The 20,693-nt window shown below is 50.1% G+C and overlaps 2 protein-coding genes across 2 annotated transcripts in view; one reads left to right on the top strand and one right to left on the bottom strand.

Moving 5' to 3' along the window:
• Positions 1–6,410: 6,410 nt before the first annotated feature.
• Positions 6,411–9,421, bottom strand: LOC100899751 (equilibrative nucleoside transporter 2). Its single transcript, XM_029111168.1, has 10 exons — positions 9,013–9,421; positions 8,798–8,879; positions 8,392–8,484; positions 8,113–8,254; positions 7,939–7,989; positions 7,600–7,832; positions 7,264–7,477; positions 7,091–7,176; positions 6,639–6,844; positions 6,411–6,536 (listed from the first exon to the last, which is right to left on the bottom strand). Exons 1-10 carry the CDS (start codon positions 9,120–9,122, stop codon positions 6,419–6,421), a joined length of 1,335 nt encoding a protein of 444 aa, XP_028967001.1. The 5' UTR covers positions 9,123–9,421; the 3' UTR covers positions 6,411–6,418.
• Cda5 (Chitin deacetylase-like 5) overlaps positions 9,420–20,693 on the top strand; it is a 58,528-nt gene continuing 47,254 nt past the window's right edge. Inside the window, 1 exon segment of the mRNA XM_029111169.1 lies at positions 9,420–9,429. Coding sequence (XP_028967002.1) covers positions 9,420–9,429 — 10 coding nt within the window.

The following is a 20,693-nucleotide window of genomic DNA, read 5'->3' on the forward strand; positions in this document are numbered from 1 at the left end:
TCTCGGAAGAAATCAAGGTCGCAGCCGTGGCCCACTTGAGAATCTAAGGCCGATCTAAGACGAGACCCTTATAGCTTTACTATGCTATGATCTGATCTTACTTCTAGTCTCTAGTCTCGTGTGGTATCGAATTTCCTCAGATCTGGTATCGGAAGAGCGGTATTCGGGACTCATTGCATGGAGCGCAAGAGTTCTTCAGCGAATGCAGCATCGGGGCCGATCGAGGTCTAATCCGGGAAGAATATCAAGTCGGAATTCTGTTCCGATGAACGTGAACTTCTTCTTGAAATTCCCGGGAAGACTCTGGATTCGGAGCTTCTCATCGTGCATCGGGCTCACTCGGTGCATCGGAGGTTGGGAGCGCGGCTCCGCCCAAGTGTCCATCAGGGGGAGGAGCGAAGCGTATCACCGCCCTCTTTTGCACAAGTGGTACCAGCTGCGGCTGAGGGGTGCAATCAGCTTTGCGAGAAGGAAACTCTTTTCGCCACCTGCTACCCAGTCCCTGACTCTACAGCACTCCCTGTTTGCTCCGTTTATTTCGAAAGCAAAAACCCCAGAACAAAACCACGGATATTTTGCTGTTAAGTCAACGTGCTAAGGACGGGATACGTTCACCGTGAGTACCGTGATTCCTGCGATATCTGTAACGATAATGAGCGATTCGGGAGAAACAGGCGCTTCCCTCGGAAATTGAATCGTTCTGCCGACTCCATTCCGCCTCAAAAACCTGAAATGACGCCTCGAAAACCTGAATGACGATTCTAATCTATTCGATTCAGCGCCAACAATCTTCCGGGTCTCCTCCATTGATTTTGGGGATTGTACGCTCCACGATAGTCAGCGGCTGATGGGTGCGCGCAAATACTGAACTGAGCGCCTCGCACCACTGGAAGATTCCGCTCGCCACTCGATTCGAAAATGAGATCTTTTCTTCTCGACGCTCCGTCAGAGGCTAAAAATCGGTTCCATCGACCCTTCGACACTTTACAAAAGATCTGTCTCGATTGGGTTATTATTATTATCATTGGGTTATCTGTCGCTTCGTTCTCGTCCCACTTACCTACACGTAGCTCTCGCTGGATGGTGAGCTGTTCCATTGCCCTGTGAAGCGTGAATTACACGGTTGTCTCCTGCATCTAGGGTCTGAACGAAATTATTTGTCATTTGATGTTGGAAAGTTCGCTCTCCCGACATTCAACTCCGGAGTATTTCGATTGCTTATTCCCGGAAAACCTGCGGACAGTATCTGAATCGTTCTCGTAAGCCCGCTAGGAACGTCGATCCGTAGCCTCTCCATCCCCACACGTCTCAGTTCTCGAGAGGAAACTCTGTGAATCTCGGAGACACAAACGTAGATGCCGGCATGCCATCAAAAGAGCGATTCCACTTCTGGTGCAGACCAACGACTCACTGTACAAGTTTATTATTGATTTAATTCCATAGCTGCCTCCTAGCTCGACGGTCCGCTAATCGAGACATTCCTTGTCGCGCGGTGCGTGAGCGCAGTGAACAAGTCAACTGAGTTTCTTATAGTCTTACTCTACGACGTCGAACACGATCTCCCTCAGAAGCGTAGGTTGTCATTCCCTGGGTAGGGTGGAGGTTCCCGTGGCTGAGGATGAGGCGTCTCGATTGTGGAAATAATCGGTGCATGCCGCAGCTGTTGCGATATTCGGGGCACAGCCACCGTCGTCAGATGTCGATTCCTGGGCCGCGATGCCCTCCTCCAGAATAGGTAGAGGAACACGAGACAAACTGCTATGAAAATGGCACTCAACACCGTGGCTATAGTGAATCCTTCAAATGGTTCCATGCTGACTTGAAAGACTTCCGATCGATTGGAACGGCGTCTCTGCGGCTTGGCTGTTTCACAGATTTCGCTCGATAGAGCAAAGTTCGGCGCACTATCACCGAATTTTCCTTCTCTGTAATCCATGATCTCTAATCCGAATCCTAGAATCCCTGTCCATCTTTTCCTGTCGGGTTACGCTCCGGTACAATAGAATTATGGATGACACCGAAAACCACGCCACGCATTGCGGCTCGAGCTCCGAACCGCAGGCGCAGTCGATATTTGTCCCGACTTTTCAATGCGCGGAGCAGAGCGATCGAGATCTCACGTGATTTCCAACACCGCACCGTCCGCGCCTCCTGAGCATTGGACTGTATCCACGCGCGTCTTGAATGCATGAGTCATCGTCTGTGACGCGAACCGAGGATTCTCTGCTTTTAATCCCAGTTCATGTGGTCGCACGACGCAAGGATCAGCAGGGATGGACGCGGAGGGATTTGCCTTCGATAGAATGACCTGATTTCTGTATTCATCATATTCTATATTTCGTTTCGATGAAGGCAGATGACTTTCATCTACGGTAAGGCGGTGGCCGGGACTGTTGGTACAGGCTGGCGACGCTCGCAGGCTGAAACGGGTAGAGCATCAGTCCAGAAGTCGGGAATAGTGTCGGATTTCCGCAGGATCGCTGTGGTCGACCACACGGTATTGCTAGGCCACCGTATTGCGAGCCTAGCGATGTCGGCGACGTTACGGGATAGATCGTCATAACGGATGGCACAGGACGCGGTCGGAGCCGAAGGAGGAGCACACGAATGAGCGCACAGAACGCCACAACGAACAGACACCAAATAAATAAGGTAAAAACAAACTCGAGAGGGTCCGGAGGCTCGTCGAAAGGAAAAGCTCCGGAAGACATTTTCCCCGGCTCGTATACGGGGCGAGAGCAGAAAACAGAGACGGTGCGCAGTGCAGTGATTTGTCGAGCAAACGCAGCCCGAGCGCCGGATATCCTCAACGCGGCAAAGTTCCGTCGCTTTGTCTCCTGACATTTTAGACGTCACAGTGGCCAAGCGATCCCGCGGTAGCATCGCTTCTGCTGACGTTGATCTGAGCGTGCTCGACAAGAATTTTTCCATGGAGGAACGCGGGTTCAGGGGATTCCAGCCCGGAGCCGGGAGAACCCCTGAAGACCAGGCTGTATGATTTGGCACGGACACGTGTAGGAAGTTCATCCGTTGGCTCTCGTTTGATACCCAAAATTCACGAAAATACGACAGTACCTTGAGCACTCGCATTGGAGCGATTCGTTTGAGCTCGCAGACGTGTTGGCGTGGGGGCAAGTGTTACCCGTATCGATGGACCGATATGTATCCTTTGACGGGCTTCCGCGAAACGCAGCGCATGCGACCGAATTTCAAGCGGCAGGGAAAATAGACTCGGAGCTCACCAAGAAGGAGTGTATTCGACGGAAACATATGAACATCTTCCCCACGTCCTCCCGCTAGCTGGACCGACCCTTGTACGCAGATTATCGACTCCATCGAAGTCGGCGTCGACGCGATGACCACGTGATGTACATCCTGAGGCACGAAACGCTCCAGCGAGAACTTTGTGCCTCAATCGCACCAGGAATCGCAGCTACTGCGAAACCCGAGCTCGTATAAATTATTATCGATGAAAAGCGCCGAGCTGCGAGAGCTATCCTCCGGGAACTTCATTTTGAGGCTGCCATGCATTCGTCGTATGAGGGGGGCAAATCGTCTTCCATGCGATAGGCACCCCGATTGGGAACATCGCTCCCCTCTGCTCGAATCGAGATCCGCCTCCTCGGAACAGGAGCAATGACCACTGGAAAACTGGGCTGCCTCGAGTAGGTCATCACACACAAGCGCCACAATCCTAACATGAGCAGAGTGACAATCACAAATCCGGCCAGTCCCGCGATTGCTAGAATCAAGTAGTTCACCACGAACGGCAACGAACGCGTCGATGGCCGCATGGCTGCGACGACGCCTGCTTGCTTATCGAGACGCAAATCGGTTAAAAATTCGGCATATCGAACACTCCCAGGTTTTCCTCCACCTTATCTGTCTGTTCCCGTAAGGCATCGGAAACGCACATTGAATGTGAATTCGGAGAGCCAGCCAGGTACCCAGTTTATGACACTCTGACTAAGACTCGGTGACGTTTTCCGTGGGAACGGGATTCGAGCGCAATCTCAATAGGATTTTATCGTCGACCCACGTCTACACCAAGTATTTAAGCCTTGAATCTATAGGCGACCAGGGCAGGGTTTCGAGGCTAGTATCCTCCGCAAGAGAGAGCGTGCATTAGGTCATAGAGCACAATTTGTAACATTCGAAAGCAGCTACCCATTCTCTCTCCGACCGATACCAGCCAGCGAGCCACTGAAGACACCTGATCTTCAGAAGCCTCCGTTTTCACGCATCGTTTAGCTTCTATCGTGCAAACTCGGTTTCCGATTACTTAAGAATTGCGGCTGGCAACCCCTGTCCTTGGTTTCAGCGAGGAGCCGGTGGCTCGCCTTGCGCGGCTCTTGCTCCCTCCTCAGGCTCCCAGAGGTGTGAGCGAGGTTGGGTCGGTGCAGGGGTGCATGCTCTTAACCAAACAGGATTATCTGAGGAAAGGCTGGCAAACAGCACTTCAGATCGACAAACGGAGGGCATCATTTGAATAATTGTCGAACAATCAATTGTACAGTTGCTCAAGAATTTCCCTTTGAGTAGTCACCGGATTTCGAATCATTGAGAGCGATTTACCCCACCTCGTCAAAAACTTCAAGCATATGAGACGCACAGCAGCATATTCTTGTATTCCCGAGCTGTATTGAGAGTTTCTCCACGATCCCATTGCTCTGTCGACAGCAGTCTCTTAGAGAAGAGAAATGAGTTTTGACACGGAAAATTTCGGGGAACAGGGATTCCTACTCGTAACCCGTTGGCGGAACAGAAACAAAGTGATCGAAGAAATGATGGCAGACCATGGAGCAGTGCGAAGTATGATCAATAGTAGGGAAAAAGTAGTTCCTCAGCTTCTGTGATTGGATCGTTGCAGCAAACTAGCTCAATTTCATGGTCTGCTAGTGAAATTCCTCTGGAGACTGTCGACTCGACTGACCCCAGGGCACTTGGGCGGGAAGGGTTGAAACGAGTAATCGAATAAAGGTTCACTTTCAGACGATCTCTCTTCTATGCGCGATTGGCTCCCCAACAACAATCTATCCGGGCCGGCAGGTATAAGAGATAGGCATTCAGTGCGGACTGAGTGTTCCACATATCACCCACAACGAGTTGTTGTGCTCCGAGCAGCAGCAGCAACAACAGGCTGCAGTATATCCCGCGGGGAAACCTGCCGTACTCTGCCCACACTGCGCTCGAATGTGTCGGACATGGCGAGCATCGACGATTCCGTGCACATTCTCTTGAGCAGAAAATTTCTGATGACATGCTCGTCCTAATCACGCCTGATCTCTCGCGAATTCACGAAGTTCTGAAATTCGGCTCGAGCGATCTCGATTGCAACCTAAGATATATTTTTACGCATGAAGTCTTACACCGTTGAGAGGAGCGAGATGAGCAATGCTGAATCACTTAGCCAGGTGGCTAAGCTCCGCTCCCGAGAGACCCGGGAGATAGCGGGCTTAAGATGTCATCCTCCTCACATAGAATACCCATCTACCTACAGAGCTCACACTAGACCGCCGGAGTAACAATCTGCCTTTTGAAAAATGTTATGGCCGAGATTACGGTCGACACAGAGCCGATCGGAGGAGGCTGCTGGGGATTGCTTTGAATGAATGAGCTGGACAGCCCTGTCGAAACACGGTGATTCGAGCTAAACAAAACAAGGAACAGCGCACGAAGTCTAGGTATAGGGCTCTCGTGAGCTTGTGAATGTAAATTGAGGGCTCGTCTCTTTCCAGATGTACATGGACACTTCGCCCGTCGGCTCACTCCAGTGTGATGTCACCTCGACGACCCCGAGTCGGCGATCACTTTCCACACGAGACGATAAACGAAGGAGGAGACGAGCGACACAAAAATATCGACTCGCACACGCCACGAGAGAACGAATCAGAGTCGAAGCTTTCAACATGGCTTTTGCCAAACTCCGAACACTTCTGCCCACCTTGCCACCGGACAAGAAGCTCTCGAAAATAGAAATACTCCGTCTCGCGATCTGCTATATAAATTATCTCAAACATGTCCTACAGACTTGATTATCGTGTCTAAGCAGGTTTTTCACTCAGACTGATGCAATAAAAATAGCGCCGAGTGCAATTATTATTCAAAAACTTCGCTCCGCTTTTTTCCACGGCGCTGCGCCGCAAAGCGAAGGGCAGGAGGGGGCGATGAGGGTCATTATGCCAAACTCGTCTCCAGTCGATTCCTCGCTCCTCGATTCACCACATTGGCCGTCGCGGAGCTCCTGTCCGTGTTTCGGGGCGAGTCGTATCGGAGGTGGCTCCATTAGCGAGGGCAGTCTCCGAAAGACAATGGAATTCAGTTTTTCGAGCGACCGGGACGCTTCGAAACCGGGCCAAGTGCCATCGATGCCGAGGCAGCAGGAGGTCCGGAGCCTGATCGCGGGATTCCACGGAATTCACAGATGAAGCAATTTCACCAGCGGGAATCCCGTGAGGGCACCGACGCAGAGCCCGACACCCAAGAACACTGCTGAGAGTGAACCGGCCACTTCCTCGTATTCCGGGCTAGTAGTCCTGGAAAGTTCACAATTCAAATTTCTGACTCTGATTAGAGGCTGGGCCGGCTTATCAATCGCCGCCGAAGTTCAGGCGCGCAATGTGAGAAAGGGAACTCACTTGCAAGCGAAAACCATAACCAAGTTGGTTGTGTATCCATTCGTGAACGCGAACATCGCGGTTATCACAACGTATTCCCAATCTTCAGGGAATAGCACGGGAATCGCACGCCGTTTATCCGGCGAAAGATTGCACAACATTAGGAGAGGAATGAAAACGACTCTCGAGATGCACAGCATCAGAATCAGACGCTTCCGCGATGATCCCTGGAAAATCATAACGTGGCAGCTACAAGACTCAGATTCCTTCGGATTCTCGCCAAATTCAAGAAGCAGTCATGATACGGCAATCCCCCACGATCATGGATGACACGTATACGGAATCTCCGAGATCGTGATAATGAATATGCTTTCCATAGTCTTCGGTCCCAAGCGTCGAGTCTCGAGGAATATTTACGCACGGACTCGTAAAAATCTTCCGTCCGAGGAGTGATTTGTTTGGTTCAAACTTACCACCGGCAAGTACGATGATGCGACTCTCCCAATTACACTGAAGAGGTTGAAATTCATGAAGCAAGCCAGGTTTTTGAAGACGTTGTCTAGCAATGAATGATTATATTATCTCTACGCGCGCCGCTCGCCGCAGAAGAACGACTACATGGATAGGGGGGGCTGGCTGAACTCACTAGCGTGAATGCTGTCAGAAGATATCAAGGGAGACTGTATGAGACCGCAAAGGGCGGGGAAAGCAGCCAATGTCACCCAATAGATCACAACAACTCCGATGTACAACTCCCAGCCCTGGCAGAAGATTCTCCAATATGGGATTTCGATTTCAACCCGCCGGGTGGAATTCAAAGTAGCTGTCGCTTGTTTCGAGAGGTAGTGTTTTGTGAACGACTGGAATGCCAAAAGTCGTTTGAATCATGGGCGTCCAGCGACCCTCGGAGAGCGGAAAACTGGCACCTCACATACACAAAGGTTCCGCCTCATAATACGAATGTGAGGGATCCAGGACTCACCAGATTGAGCTGAATGATGAACATGATCAAAGTCATGATCAGCATGCCGACAGCAATGGAGAAGTACAGCACCCCGGTAGTTTGCGGCGAGACATTGAGAAGGAGGCAGAGCAATTGACAGACCGTGGCGAAAATGCCGCCCACACCTTGACCATTGGTCATGATGACCATGAAGAAAGATGGAAGACATCCAGCAAGACCAGTGCCAGCGCCTTGCAGGAACCCACAGAAAACTGCAAGTTGGAAACCGTCCCCGGTTGACTTCGACTATGAGAGCTCCAAGCTTTACTGCTATGGATTCAGGCTCCTCAATTCAGCGATCTCAGGAATACGACTCACCGTTGATGAGGACGACCAATCCCAGGGTCACGCCGAGGAAGACAAACTGTTCTGCGAAGTGAGGCTAATTATTGGGGGTTCCCTTGTTTACGAGCATTTTTCACATATCGTCGAACGACACGAGCTCGCAGGTCGAAAACTCTGAGAGCTCGTCCATCGATCATTCACTATTACCATCGTCGGTATCCACTTCGGCAAGGGCTGCGACCACGGCGAATAAGATGATACACGCTACCAGTGGCCAGATCAGACGATGTCTAAGTGCTACGTATTGAGTGATCCTTGCGTTGACCAGAAGGAATATGATGTAAGGCACCTGGAATCGAATCGAATAGAATCCAGTCAACCTCCCCACCGAGTTCCTCTTTCGAGAATCCGCGCCGGGCATTCGACGACTTCGAAGATTCTGCAGACTTGGTGAACGTATTGCAATTTGAACGAGTTCGATCTTGCCTTAGATGCGATCGACAGATAAACGTAGAAGTCATCCTGGAGCCTGCTCCTCGCCGTGCAGTTGTTCAAGTCACGGAATTTATAGTCCCAATACTGAAATGAGTGAAGAAGAATAGAGTCGAACTCGGACCTGCGAGCTGAACTATCCGATTTCGGTCCGCTTTGTGAGCAACTCAGGCTGGATCCTGTCTAATTTATTTGCTGGTAATTGTCGGTGCAAGCATCACTAAGCATTTACCCTCAGTTAGATGATTAGTTCCTAGCGCTTCCTTCCAAAAGAAGGCCACAATACACAACATCGTATGCGGATCTGCGAGCGAGCTCAAGCAATTCCCGATTCACCCAGGCGGTAAAAATGTTTATCGAGATTAGTCATGATCTGCGCAGAATTCTGAGAAACACTTACGCTGGTAGCACTGATGAAAAAATGCCAAGGTAGCAAGGATGCGATGCCGAAAAGGAACAGTGTCGCGGCCGCCACATGATACCTATGGAACAATACGAGAACTCCAATTCACGTCGAATCTCATCCCTCAATTCCGCTCCAGCCCGACTCGATCCTATCTGTCTCCATGCTCTCGGAAGGTAGAAACGGGAGTAGTCCGCGTCTCAAGTACTCACGGGTCTCGCGGCTCAGTCTCTCGATTCACTCGCTCGTCTGACGTTTCGAGGATTCCCGCTCTGTTGTCAAGGACGTGATGGAAGTCGGGATGATCCGAGTCGAAGTTCATTTCATCGAGGAGGCAAGGCGCAGCACCGAACTCCTGTCGAAATCGAATCCCGACTGAGCGAGACGCGACTCTGTTATTGCGGCTCGATGCGCTAGCCGGCGAGTACAAGTATCACTGTCACGGAGTCTGGCTCGCCGTACCTATCGCGCCTAATCCTCCGACCAAGTATTCCGGTATAGGAACGCCGAATGTGAAAAGTAGCTCTTTATAGTCAGAACGAACCGACATGTCGCCGCTCTTTTCGATGAGCGCAATGCCGAGCCCAACGAGCGAGGTCACTTGGTGAACTCGCCAACAATGAAAACAAGTGAGTTGTGTAAGCTATGCGGCCACTTCTATTCCAGCCCGCACCTAGGACTCGGTAGCCATGATCATGCGCGAGTCTGCTGGTTCTCCAATATCACGAGGAAGGGAAAGTGTACGCTTTCTCCTAAGCAATGCTCCCGCAAGCCGAGCTCACCTATCGTGCCTCCCTTCGAGGCGGTCGAAACACTTTTTGCTCGCGCAGCCGGAATCCCAGAATCATCAGGATAAATCGCGTTCGACTATCGATTCCGCAATGGACAGATAGCAAAGGTAGCTTTGAACCGAAGAGTCCCTCATCACAAATCTACGAGCAATTGCGCCTCCTGCATTCAACTGATCACGTCATCTGATTAGGAGCAGCGTCATGGCACCAACGGGGAGAGATTCGATTTCGCGGATTGGAAGGCTGCGTTCCGGTATCAAGCTCGGGTAGTCGGAGAATTAAGCTATGGACGGTCTCAGGGACGGCCATATAGAGTAGAATAAGGAGAAATGACTCGTTCTTAATAACAATAAATTCCGGCTCGAATCGCTCTCGAGAGAGCACGCGCAAGGCGAGAGCGGTGGAGAAGTCGCAAGGGTACCATCCCAAGATCGACGGAAGAGTATCAGTCATAAGTTCTAGAAAATTTCTTGTCGAAGGCCCTGAGCTGAGATCGGAGCGCCATATCCGCCTATCCATAACATCCGTGGGATCGTCGTCATCCGTTCCTGGAGCTCAATCTCAAGGGTATCCTTACCAAATAATCCGCAGCGAGGAGGAGTGAATAACTTTCCTCCTGCAGACTTCCGATGGGAATGAGAGTTCCTCCCGGAGTCAAGACCCGTGTCCGATTTTTTCCAGCAAAATGTCCGGAAAAATTGAAGCTCTCCGCAGGAATTCCGGAAATAAGAAAGGTCCAGGATGAATTCCAATAAAGGCATCTGGATACAAGATAATCTCTCTGGTTTCGCTCAGCGTGAGGATTTTCTGAAGTCTCCGTTCACAAGAGCACTTTGCGCACAACTTTCTCCGGGACCTCACAGAGACGAGTCCGCTCCATCGACTTCTGAGGAAGTGCCACACATGGGAAAATGAGCTCGACGATTATAGGTCACAATCAATCAGTCCAAAATCAATCCGAACCCGCTCCAAGGCTCCTGCGTTCTCTTGTTTCGTCGTCCGCAGTCGCCTAAGCAGTCTCCAAAGAAGAAGAAGACAGCTGTTGTGCGCTCGAGTAGAACGATGAATATGATTGAGCTGATCATGTTGAGGGATATTTCGATTACTACTTCGTGGAGTTTGGGTTCTTATTCACGAGTTGGTTCCTCAGTTTGGGGAAGATTGTGTTGTTGAGCGGCTTAGTGAAAAGATCCGCGAGTTGATCAGACGTTGGAACGAAGGTTACCGAAAGCTGTTTTGCTTCCAGCTGTTCTCGTAATGTATAAGTATCTAACTTCGACGTGTTTGGTCCTTCGATGAAATTGATTGTCCTTCACGAGTTTGATCGTGGACTGGCTGCCGATTTGGATTTCAGGCACAATATCCGTTCCGAGTTCACTGAGAAACTTCTTGAAGTAGACTGCCCCTCTCGCAGTCTCACGTGCAGCAATCAATTCGGATTCTGTAGATGAGAGAGGAACTGAAGTTTGTCTTCGACAATGCCAACTGACGGGGCTCTCACCGGAGCAAGTCACTGAGCCCGAGACAGGTTTCCGGGAGAGTGGATCGCTCGCGTAGTCTGCGTCGGATAAAAATTCATAGACGTCAGGTGCGCTCGACCTGAACAGAATACCATATTTCCTCTTCCCTCGCAAGTATCGTAGCAGCGACACAGCTGCGTTTCATCGCTCCTTCGTTACTTTGTCTAGAAACCTTGGCAGGAAACTGACGGCGAAACAGATGTCTGGTCTTGTTGAAAGTGTGAGATAATTCAAGCATCCGATGAGTTCACGATAAGGGACATCAGCTAAGTTTTCCGTGGTGTCCTCCGGGTAGCGGTCTCGCTGGATTGGAATTTTCGTAGGTCGGCAGTTGCTCATTCCGAACCTTTCGAGGATTTCCGCTGTAATTCTCTCGATGGATGGTCATTTCTGCTGCTCTATAGGTCTATAGGTGATATCTAATTTCTTTTTCAATTATGTACAGAAATTGATGATTGTTTGCTCTGAGTCAGCAGTCAGGATTGCGTCGTCCTTATGGAGGCTCCTTATGAGCTTGTTCTTGCCATTGAAGACGCATGGATCCTGGCTATTCTGTTGCATATACATATCTGAAACTCGGTTAGTTTCTTCTTCGAGATCTCCGAAGAGGAACGCAGTCCCCACGTCCAGTTGATACATAGATTGGCTGTTTCTCTCTTGCTGCGATGCTAAGTATGACTCTTAGAGATTCGAATCGACTCACGGGAGAGAATATCTCGGCGTAATCAATGTTTTCTCGCTGTGAAAAGCCGTTGGCAACCCAACTGCTTCTGTATCTCACGATTTTTCCAGTGGGATCCTTTTTGTGTTTGAATACCCATCGGCAGGAAATTGCTCTCCTACCAGGTGGTAATTCAACCAGTTCCCAAACCTTTCGGTCTTCCATCGATCTGAGTTCGTCCTCCATAGCTTCGAGCCACAGATTGCTCTGTTTTGAGCTGATCGCGTCGACGAAGTTTGATGGTTCCTGTGAGTTGCCGATTATGGCTTGCTTTTCTGTTGAGGTCAGATACGAGATGAATCTATCAGGAGCCTTTCTTAGAGTCTTCCTGTCACGGAGTCGCCTAGGTTCATAGCGTTCAGGAACTTGATTCCGTTTGGCTAGAGCAGCGCTTCCTAACCTGGGTTCCGCGAGCCCCTGCTCGGCTGCTCAGACTTTTATTCATTTTATCGAATCGGAATGAATTTTCTAAGCTCGAATGCAGGATACCTCATGCGATCGTGGTCGAAGGTATTGAGGTGATCAAGGGGAAAGATAGAGTCCGAAACCAATAATGAGGGTTCCGCGGAATCCCACCAGGGTTCCGCAGGGCAAAAAAGGTTAAGAACCTCTGGGCTAGAGGTACCTTTGGTCTGACAGACGGACCGGCAACTTCTTGCAAGGGATTTACTTCGTTAGAAACTCCTTGACTTTGTTCTGGAGTTGTTGGTTCTTCTTCGCGTGATTCCATCGCGGCTTCCTCCTATTTTCTTGCATATGAGGAATCTTCAGGCGTGGCATCTCCATCTTGAGGTGAAGGTTGATGATTTTCATCGCGCGATTCCGGCGTGGATTCTCCTTCTGGGATTGAAGTAGGGGCGTCCCTCCCCCCATTTGGTAGGATCTGAGCTCTCTTCATCGGGTTGTTTTCTTGGTTTCATGAGTACTAGTACTTTGTTTCGAGAGTGGTACTTTACCGGCGGATCCGAAGAGACTTCTTTTCGGCAATACAACGTCTTTGGTTCGCTTGATCTGGGTGGTCCCTCGGATCCAGATGCAAATACCATCAATATCGTCGCCAAGCCCCACGAGGACGCCGGGCTTACCTCTAGGGTCCATAGTCATATGACTGTCCTTGTGGCTTTTGGCCGAATCGCGGTTGGTTTGATCGAGGCGATGAGTAATTTGGACGGCTCGATGAGCTCTGCTGAGGAGATGAGTAATTTGGACGGCTCGATGAGCTCTGCTGAGGAGATGAGACCTGGTTGCTTCTTGAGAAGCGTCGAAGGTTATATCCCGCAACGAGAGCGGTTTTTCCGTTTCTGTCGGAGGGTTGACGAATAGCTTTCTGGGACTCTCGTTTGAACTCTCTGTGCGCGAAGTCGGACAGGATGAGTTTTCCGATGTCTGCCAGCTTCCTTCCTGAGGCGTCTAGCTGCGTGAAATTTTGTTTTATCCAGCTGTAAACTGGAGGCAGCTTGTTGATCAGGGTAAGGCTGACGATGTCCTCATCCATTTTCGCGGAAGCGTCGTCCCGCGCCTTCTCCAGTCATTAGAATCCTCTTGAGTTATCATACGCGGTTCGGTCATCGCGGTATTGGAAAGCTGAGAATTGTTGACAGCAATAATTTTCCTGCTTGCATCTTCCTGCAGAAAATGATCTTCAGGTCTTTTCCAGATTGTTGGGCCACTCACAGTTGTTGAATTTTCGCTGAAGAGACCCTCGATGGGAGGGGTTTCGAGTGCATTCAAAAGAATGTATCTGGCTGCGATGTTTCCGCGGGTGAATTTCTTTTGTTGCTGTTTGTCCGCTTCACTGTCTCCGTGACTTGGTGTCAGCTGTGAGTCGACAACGTCCCGAGCGAACGGTTCGGTTTGTAGAGTTACCTTGATCAGAGATTTCCATGTGGGTTAGTTCGATCCATCCTGCAGTAGTTTGGGAGGAGTGAATCGCGAACGTATTCTCTCAGGCTCCGATGTTGGACAGACTGGGGAGCTGGTTCTGGCTTCGGTGCTGGCCCTCGCTTAGGGTCGTCGGCTTCCTGGAGTGCCGCCAGTTGTTCTGCGACGTCCATGTTTCGCGAGGGAGTATGTCGTTACTCGCGTTGATTGAAGATCCTCCTTGGTATTCTAGGGTGTCATGCTTTGATAACGATTGATGGGGATTTCCGTGAGGGGGAGCTTCCCTAGATCAGTCGGAGTACCAGGAGGAGGACAGAATCCAGGCTTCAGAATGACGAGGACGCCCTCTTGGGTCACAGAGCAGAGAGTGAATATGCGCACTTCGCATCCGGGATTCCCTGAGTTTTACATCTTGGTCGCTGGACTAGGAAAGTAGCTGATTTTGTCTATTCAGCAGCTGCTTCGATAACATGGTTCGGAGGGTTCTGACGAACAAGAATAGAGTTCGGGAGCTCTATCTAACGTTGTTTCCGACTGCTCGCATGCGGAACGAGCATAAAGTGATTAAGAATCAAATCTTGATTGAGAGAGTTTATTGGAACGTTTGAACCGTCGAAACACAAGAAGGTTACACAGCTTGGAATCTCTCAGCCTGGAACTTCTACTCAGAGACTTCAGACGCGGGCCGCCCGAGAGTCATCCAGGTCGTCCGGACTCGATCGAGCGGTTTCCCCATTCGTATAGATTGAGTGCATCAGACCACGGGAATGCGTTCCAGACTTCCTCGAGACAGCGTAGCAATATGAGAATGAATGACTCCTGACTGAATGTCGAGACCATTAAGGCATTGATCATCGTCCGCCATATTTGATAAATTGACATCGTTGGATATCCGAATCGACATCGGGCTCCTTCAGAACTTTAGGCGAGGGCCGTTCTCGAAGGAGTCCCACTGGAAAATTTAATTCCAACTAAATGAGCCTTGATGACACTCAGTCAGCCGGACAATCCTTTCTCAAGCGGAACTTGAAGTTTGAACTACGTGGCTCCTTGAAGTCGAAAGCTTATGACGTTAGCTGAGTGTTGTCCCACCGTTTCCATGATCGCCGCATGGAGCTCTATTGACGGAGGTATGAATCAAATTCATATATGTAGACCTTTCGCGACTCCATGTATGGCTTCGGAAAATAATCAAGTCAGATATCGTGTTGATGTGTGATGTGTGATGTGCCAGAATAACCTGTGGCTTCCGGATGTGGACGGTGACTTCAGCGGTGAGCGTAACCCTCGGAATGAGCGTCAAAAGATTATTAAATCACATGAGTGATTCCTGTCTCACAGATTCTTAGCGGTAAAGCCCCTCGCAGTCAAGGTCCACGAATGAAACCACGTATGCCCATACCGTGGATGAAGATGACGACATCTTCCTATCTTCGAGCGATCGGAGCCAGGTTTCTTTGTCAAATTCTTTCGACTCGATCTCGGTGCGAGGTGCCTCTTGCACGCAAGGCCGCCCTCCGCGCGGTTAGCGGTCATGTGTAATTTTTGAGCTCTTCCCTCGTTTTCGCCGATCGTTTCGGCCGTCAAAAGGTGCTCTCCATCTCATCAATGTCGAGAGCCGAGAGAAGTTCTGACGGGAAAGATCGATGACTAAGTAAAACTCAGCAAGGTGGCCAACAAATCTACCGATGACATCGATATCATTGGAAACTCAATTCCTTCCCCCGTCTGCTAGAATTAAATCAGCGAGCGATCCCAGGAGGGAAGTCGTCAGGATCGTTGTGGTCGCCGGAGCTTTCCCGTGCTCTAGGTCCCGGTGAGAGCTCGAGAGCAAGCTCGAGCATCATCCATGCTCCCCATGTTCGACGCAGAATTAATGATTTTTTCAAAGTGAGTTTTGCCCCTTGCCCGAGGACCTCTTCTGAGCGGTATTATCGACTGCGGAAAATTTGAGAGAAGACGATCATCCGTGAGCCACGGATGTGACGGTCGGGTGATCATCGTGGTATGAGGTCAAGGTCTCCCTTCTGGAACGATCGACAAACAACGGTCTCGGCCATGATCTTCACAGGGGCGATCCTCTTGGTTTTGAAGCATAATTGACCAGTGAATCAAGTCAGACCACATATTTTCCGAAACGCACCGTCCACGATCCTTCCTGACCGGAGCCATTAGCCCACGGCGATAATGCGTCCATTGTCTGCTCTTCGATACCTACCTACTGATGGACTCACTCAAGTTCCTATTTGTCGACGCCAATGAAGACCAATGTAAGACTGGAATGAGCGGAATTCCACGTGGATTACAGAGCTTCTCATACCCCCCCTAGGGAGGTATATGTCCATCAGTGAGCCGACCGGTCTTTGGTCGTCGCTGAAGATCACGTGGCCATGAGCTCAACACTCGAGGGAAACAATGCCGCGCCGCCTAGAAAAGATCAAGTTTGTCAACAGAAAAATACCGCACTGCGCTTTGTTTTTGAAAAGGCTCCTTCTCGAAATATGACACTTTGGAATTCCGCGGGGAGGATCTTCATGCTAGGACCTTGTAGATCATCTCAAGTGAGCACTCAAATCACTTTCAAGTTTCTCCAGTTTCGAAGATCTCGGAGAAACTTCAGTCAGAAGCACCGCGACGGGAATCCATCCACCCCACGAACGGAATACAGTGGAAATCTATACATAGAATCGAGGACGCTGAACACGGGCAGAGCTCGGTGGATCTAGAAGCTCAGACTATACCAAAATTCCCCCTCCAATCGAAGAAAACGTCCTGCGGACCTTTTTCGAATGAGTGGCACCTCTATCCCTTCCGGGGTGAACACGCCCCGAAAGCTCTGTCGAATACCAAAATGTGATCATGCTCTGAAGGCCCGCTTGATTTATATCGTTCGGGCTTTCAACGCTGCATACAATGAAAGTTCCGCCGCTCTGAAGGCTGTCCGGTGGGTACAAAAAATGAAAGTATCATCGATTGTATTGCGCTAATGAGTTTTTCCTCGCTTGATCAGATCGGTCTTTCTTTGATTAAACGGGATGCCGTGTGCTTTCGGATGTGGGATGCCGGGAGATGGTGCAAACAATCATCGGAAACGATTCTTCGCGTCAATCTGCGGTGAAATGTGAATCGGTCGTGATCACGGATCAGGCACGACTTTCCGTTCTCCGTACCGCGGGGAACGGGAATTTTCGACGTTTATGTCCCTCGATGATCCTCAGCCTTACGTGGAGTACGAGTTGCTCCTGGCTGTCAATCAGACGCAGAAAATCATGCTCCGAAATGGATCTTCTTGCTGAGTTAGCGTGCTCGCGGACCTTCTCTAAAACAGCTTCTTCCGGACCTTCGCAAGTCGCAAGAGAGCGCGAATTCCATGGACATTCACTCGCCTTTCGCTGCCCCGAAGAGCTCCATGAGTCTCCTTTGTGCACTTCCAGAGTTTCCCGTGGGCTACATGATAGACGGCAGGTTACATCGAATGACAGGGTGTCTGACCTTGGGCCCTCGCTTCGGACTCGAGGGAGAGCCCTCCTCGGTTAGAAGTAATTCCGCTCATTGTCCAGCTGAAAACATCGGGCGTCAGGTGGCTATTGAAACTCCTGAATTCCGCAAGCTCCAACATACATGGATATATGGAGAGATTACGTTTCTCACTTGGATGGAATCAGGATTCTGATTTACTCTTAATCGCTCGCAGGATTCCCGCAGGGGGAGGACAATCCCTTGTGCTCCTCGGTGAGCATCACCGTACTTTCAGACGCGAACATATGCGGGTATTGCCTCCAGTCACTCAACACCACGCCGGTCGTCGTGTATTTCATCATGGCAGGTATCTTCCGGCCTCATCATCTTCTCCGTTCTCCGCGGCATGGAAACCGATGCAAATAATAATCAATTGAGCTCGCATCGATGATACCCGCGCTACTCTAGAACAATAGTTTGACAAAGCTGCACGATCAAGAACGTGTATTTTCGGGACCCCTGCTCGTCTTGAAAACGGTCTATGGGTTGCAGCGTGACTTATTCGACGAAAACAAGATTCTATTGTCCGGAATTAATATTCTTGCTCTTGCCCGTGTATCGTGGTTGAGATGACAGGTGATGCTCGGTTCCCACGACCGCAGTATACTGCGTGAGCTTTCTTCCGTCCACGGGGAAAACACTGCGGTCAATGAAGGCAAATTCAGCGGTTGGGGATTGGATACTTCTCACGAAAGTCGCCAGAAACTCCTGGAAAACAATGTACAATCGGAACAGGAATAAGCTAGGCTTTTCTCGCGACTGCCTAATTTGATACCGGGATTCTGAAAACGACGAATTCACGTGACGCTCCACGCTGGTGATAGGGACGAGCATGCGAAGAGCTTGTCGTGAAGATGCGACGTTTGCCTCCCTTCTTTTTTCATGAATACTACCCGATAATTAAAATCAGGAGTCGATGAGTCCGCACACTGATTCCGAGGGGTCGATATTCAGCGTCTCGGAGGAAGGGGTGGAGCCGGAATGGATTCTCGAATTTTAAACGACTCCATGGACCTGCAGACTTCTCCGTTCCTACTCCTGAACCTCGATGCACGACGAATCGCTCGTCCGAAATTCGTACCTCAGATGATGCGTTTACCCAAGTCCCACACACAGCTTGCCTTTTAGATGCATTGAATTCGTGAGCGGAACGAGTTGACCGTTCTTGGACAGGGTATCGATTCTATTGAACATTCTTTCTCCCAGGAATTTACGGCTCTGGGTCTTTCTGTGACTTTCGCATTCGAACATAAAAACATCAATGATTCTGGAATAAAGTACGCGCCGGCGTCTCTATGTGCCTAAGTTTATATAATCGCTCGATCACCTATTTCAGAGATTTTACGGCGTAAGAACTCAGAATGAGCTGGCGAGTCCTGTGGACTTTGGAATCACCCGTGCTGACCGTTTCCTGCGTCCGCCGCCCTCCTCGCTCGCTCGATTCTATGCTACAAGAGGCAATTCAGAAGCAAGGGCGGGGGTTGGGGTCGGACTCCGTGAGCTCCTTGAAGCTTTGAATTCCACGCGGCGTATTCCAAAGAATTGGAGGGGTCGGGGGTTATCGCCTGATCGTTACCTCCTTGAATCTACCAGTATGACTGTGAGACTGTGGACCATTCCTCTGGAAAGTTCCTGATCTTGTGCGTCCAGTGGAGGATGGCTCTCAGCTTGTCGAGAGAGGGCAAGTAGTCTGACCGCACTTAGAGTCCCTATCTTCTCGAAAGCCCCAAGGCTTCGATAATTCGATAGTTCGGGCGCTTATCTCCCGGATAATCGAGGAACTAATCGATTTGTCGCGGTAAGACCAGTCCAGCAATCATACGAACCTTCGGTTTTCTGGTTCGGCTAAGACAAGCTAATGAGACGGTGCCCGATGGGTATTTTTGACGAAATTGTTTTTTGTAGTGGAAATGTCCATTCTCCGTGCGGAAGCTTTGCGATGAGCATGAGCCTCTTGAGAAGATCCGGGCCGGTTTCTACCCCGGAATGTGAGTATGAAGGGTATCGAAAAAGTAATAAGATAGTGTTCAGAGCTAGATTTCCTCGTGTAGTGTCTCTGTGACCGCACGGCGCCGGCGCATGAGCTGCGTCCCGCATCGATCGATTGTTGTCTCTGCTCTTGATTGTTGGAATCCTGACCGAGCGACCGAGCCCTGCAATGACTGTGGTCTGGAGATGCATAATTTTGTGTTCGTATGTGATCAGTCGAGCTGAAATTACAGATCTCCATGCAGGATCAATGTCATGAATCATCAGAAGGATGGTCGTGTTTGCTGAGTAGCTCCTATAGTGTCTGGTGCAGAGACTGGACCCGACTGACTTTCAGAAGATTGAGTAGAACGTCGCGGAAAGCCATGGTTGAATAGATCAGATGAATGAGACGTATCGAATCCGTAGCCCTGTCTCTGTCAGTTACTCCTTTGTATTTCGGATGTTGCGATGGGCTGACTGAGCGACCGACTGGCTTCCTCCTGCAAGATGTTCATATCAATCACTTGCCGGAGAACAAGCAATTTCTGGAAGATCGGATTGTGTCTCACTGCTCGAAGCAATGTTCTTGTCATCGTGATCGTTTGAAAAGAAGCTTTTCATTTCATTGTGAAGGTCCGGCAACGGGTGCTCAGATGAAGGTCATGTGCTCGTGAATTATACCTTGCGACCGGTAGCGATTGAACTAAAAAAAACCTAATGCTTGTCCTAGCCTAAACAACACCTCAGAAATGGAAGTGATAAAATAACAATCCATAACGCTCTTTTGCACCGCCGCATCGGAGAAGTACGAGTCACGGGATAACGGAGGGTCACGACGGAGAAGAATTCAGGGGACAGAAGGGGAACTTCCGGATGTTCCCGAGATTCCGGCAAGTGTCGACATCCGTTATTCCCCTCGAATCAAGGAAGGAGATGAGGAGCGTTGGAGTTTTCAGCGGGGATGAAGAGCGGACTCTGGGAATCTGGCGTGCTGACGATGTTGAAATTTTGAACCTGGAAGACGATTGGGGTGTTTTTCGATCAGCCTTACGTGTATCATTGTTCGTTCCTTATCAACTCTCTACCCACGCACGTGGCAGTGCCTCACCCGTACGAAGGGACATTTGAAAGGAATCGCTTCTTGTGAGTGTCCTTATTCATTATTCAGATCCATCAATGCTCGGTCGAGCGGCTGCCCCCGCCAAACCTTCGCCCCCTCGAGTGGTCTTTTGGGTTGGACATATTCGTAGAATAAGGGTTCGAATCACCGCCAGAGCTGAGAACGAGCCAGCCAGCCAGCCAGCCAGCCAACCAGCCAGCCGTCTGTCTGTCTGTCTGTCTGTCTGTCTGTCTGTTCGTTCATTCATCCGCCAGCCCGCGGCTCACTTGGTCATCACACAGAATTCTGAACCTCGTCATAGGAGTCTCATGCTCACGTCAGCCTCGAAAGCATCGGGATGGTGGTAACAGCAACAGCACGCGAAGTTGCA

This window comes from Galendromus occidentalis, unplaced genomic scaffold (genome assembly GCF_000255335.2).
Source record: "Galendromus occidentalis unplaced genomic scaffold, Mocc_1.1 scf7180000077366, whole genome shotgun sequence".
Taxonomy (NCBI): domain Eukaryota; kingdom Metazoa; phylum Arthropoda; class Arachnida; order Mesostigmata; family Phytoseiidae; genus Galendromus; species Galendromus occidentalis.

Excerpts from the sequence above, each read along its gene's own strand:
- LOC100899751 (XM_029111168.1), bottom strand. The coding sequence starts at position 9,122 with ATGAACTTCGACTCGGATCATCCCGACTTCCATCACGTCCTTGACAAC. Across the intron at positions 7,990-8,112 it reads CGAAGTGGATACCGACGATG|AACAGTTTGTCTTCCTCGGC; the intron begins GTAATAGTGAAT and ends CTCACTTCGCAG. Across the intron at positions 7,833-7,938 it reads ATTGGTCGTCCTCATCAACG|TTTTCTGTGGGTTCCTGCAA; the intron begins GTGAGTCGTATT and ends TCCAACTTGCAG.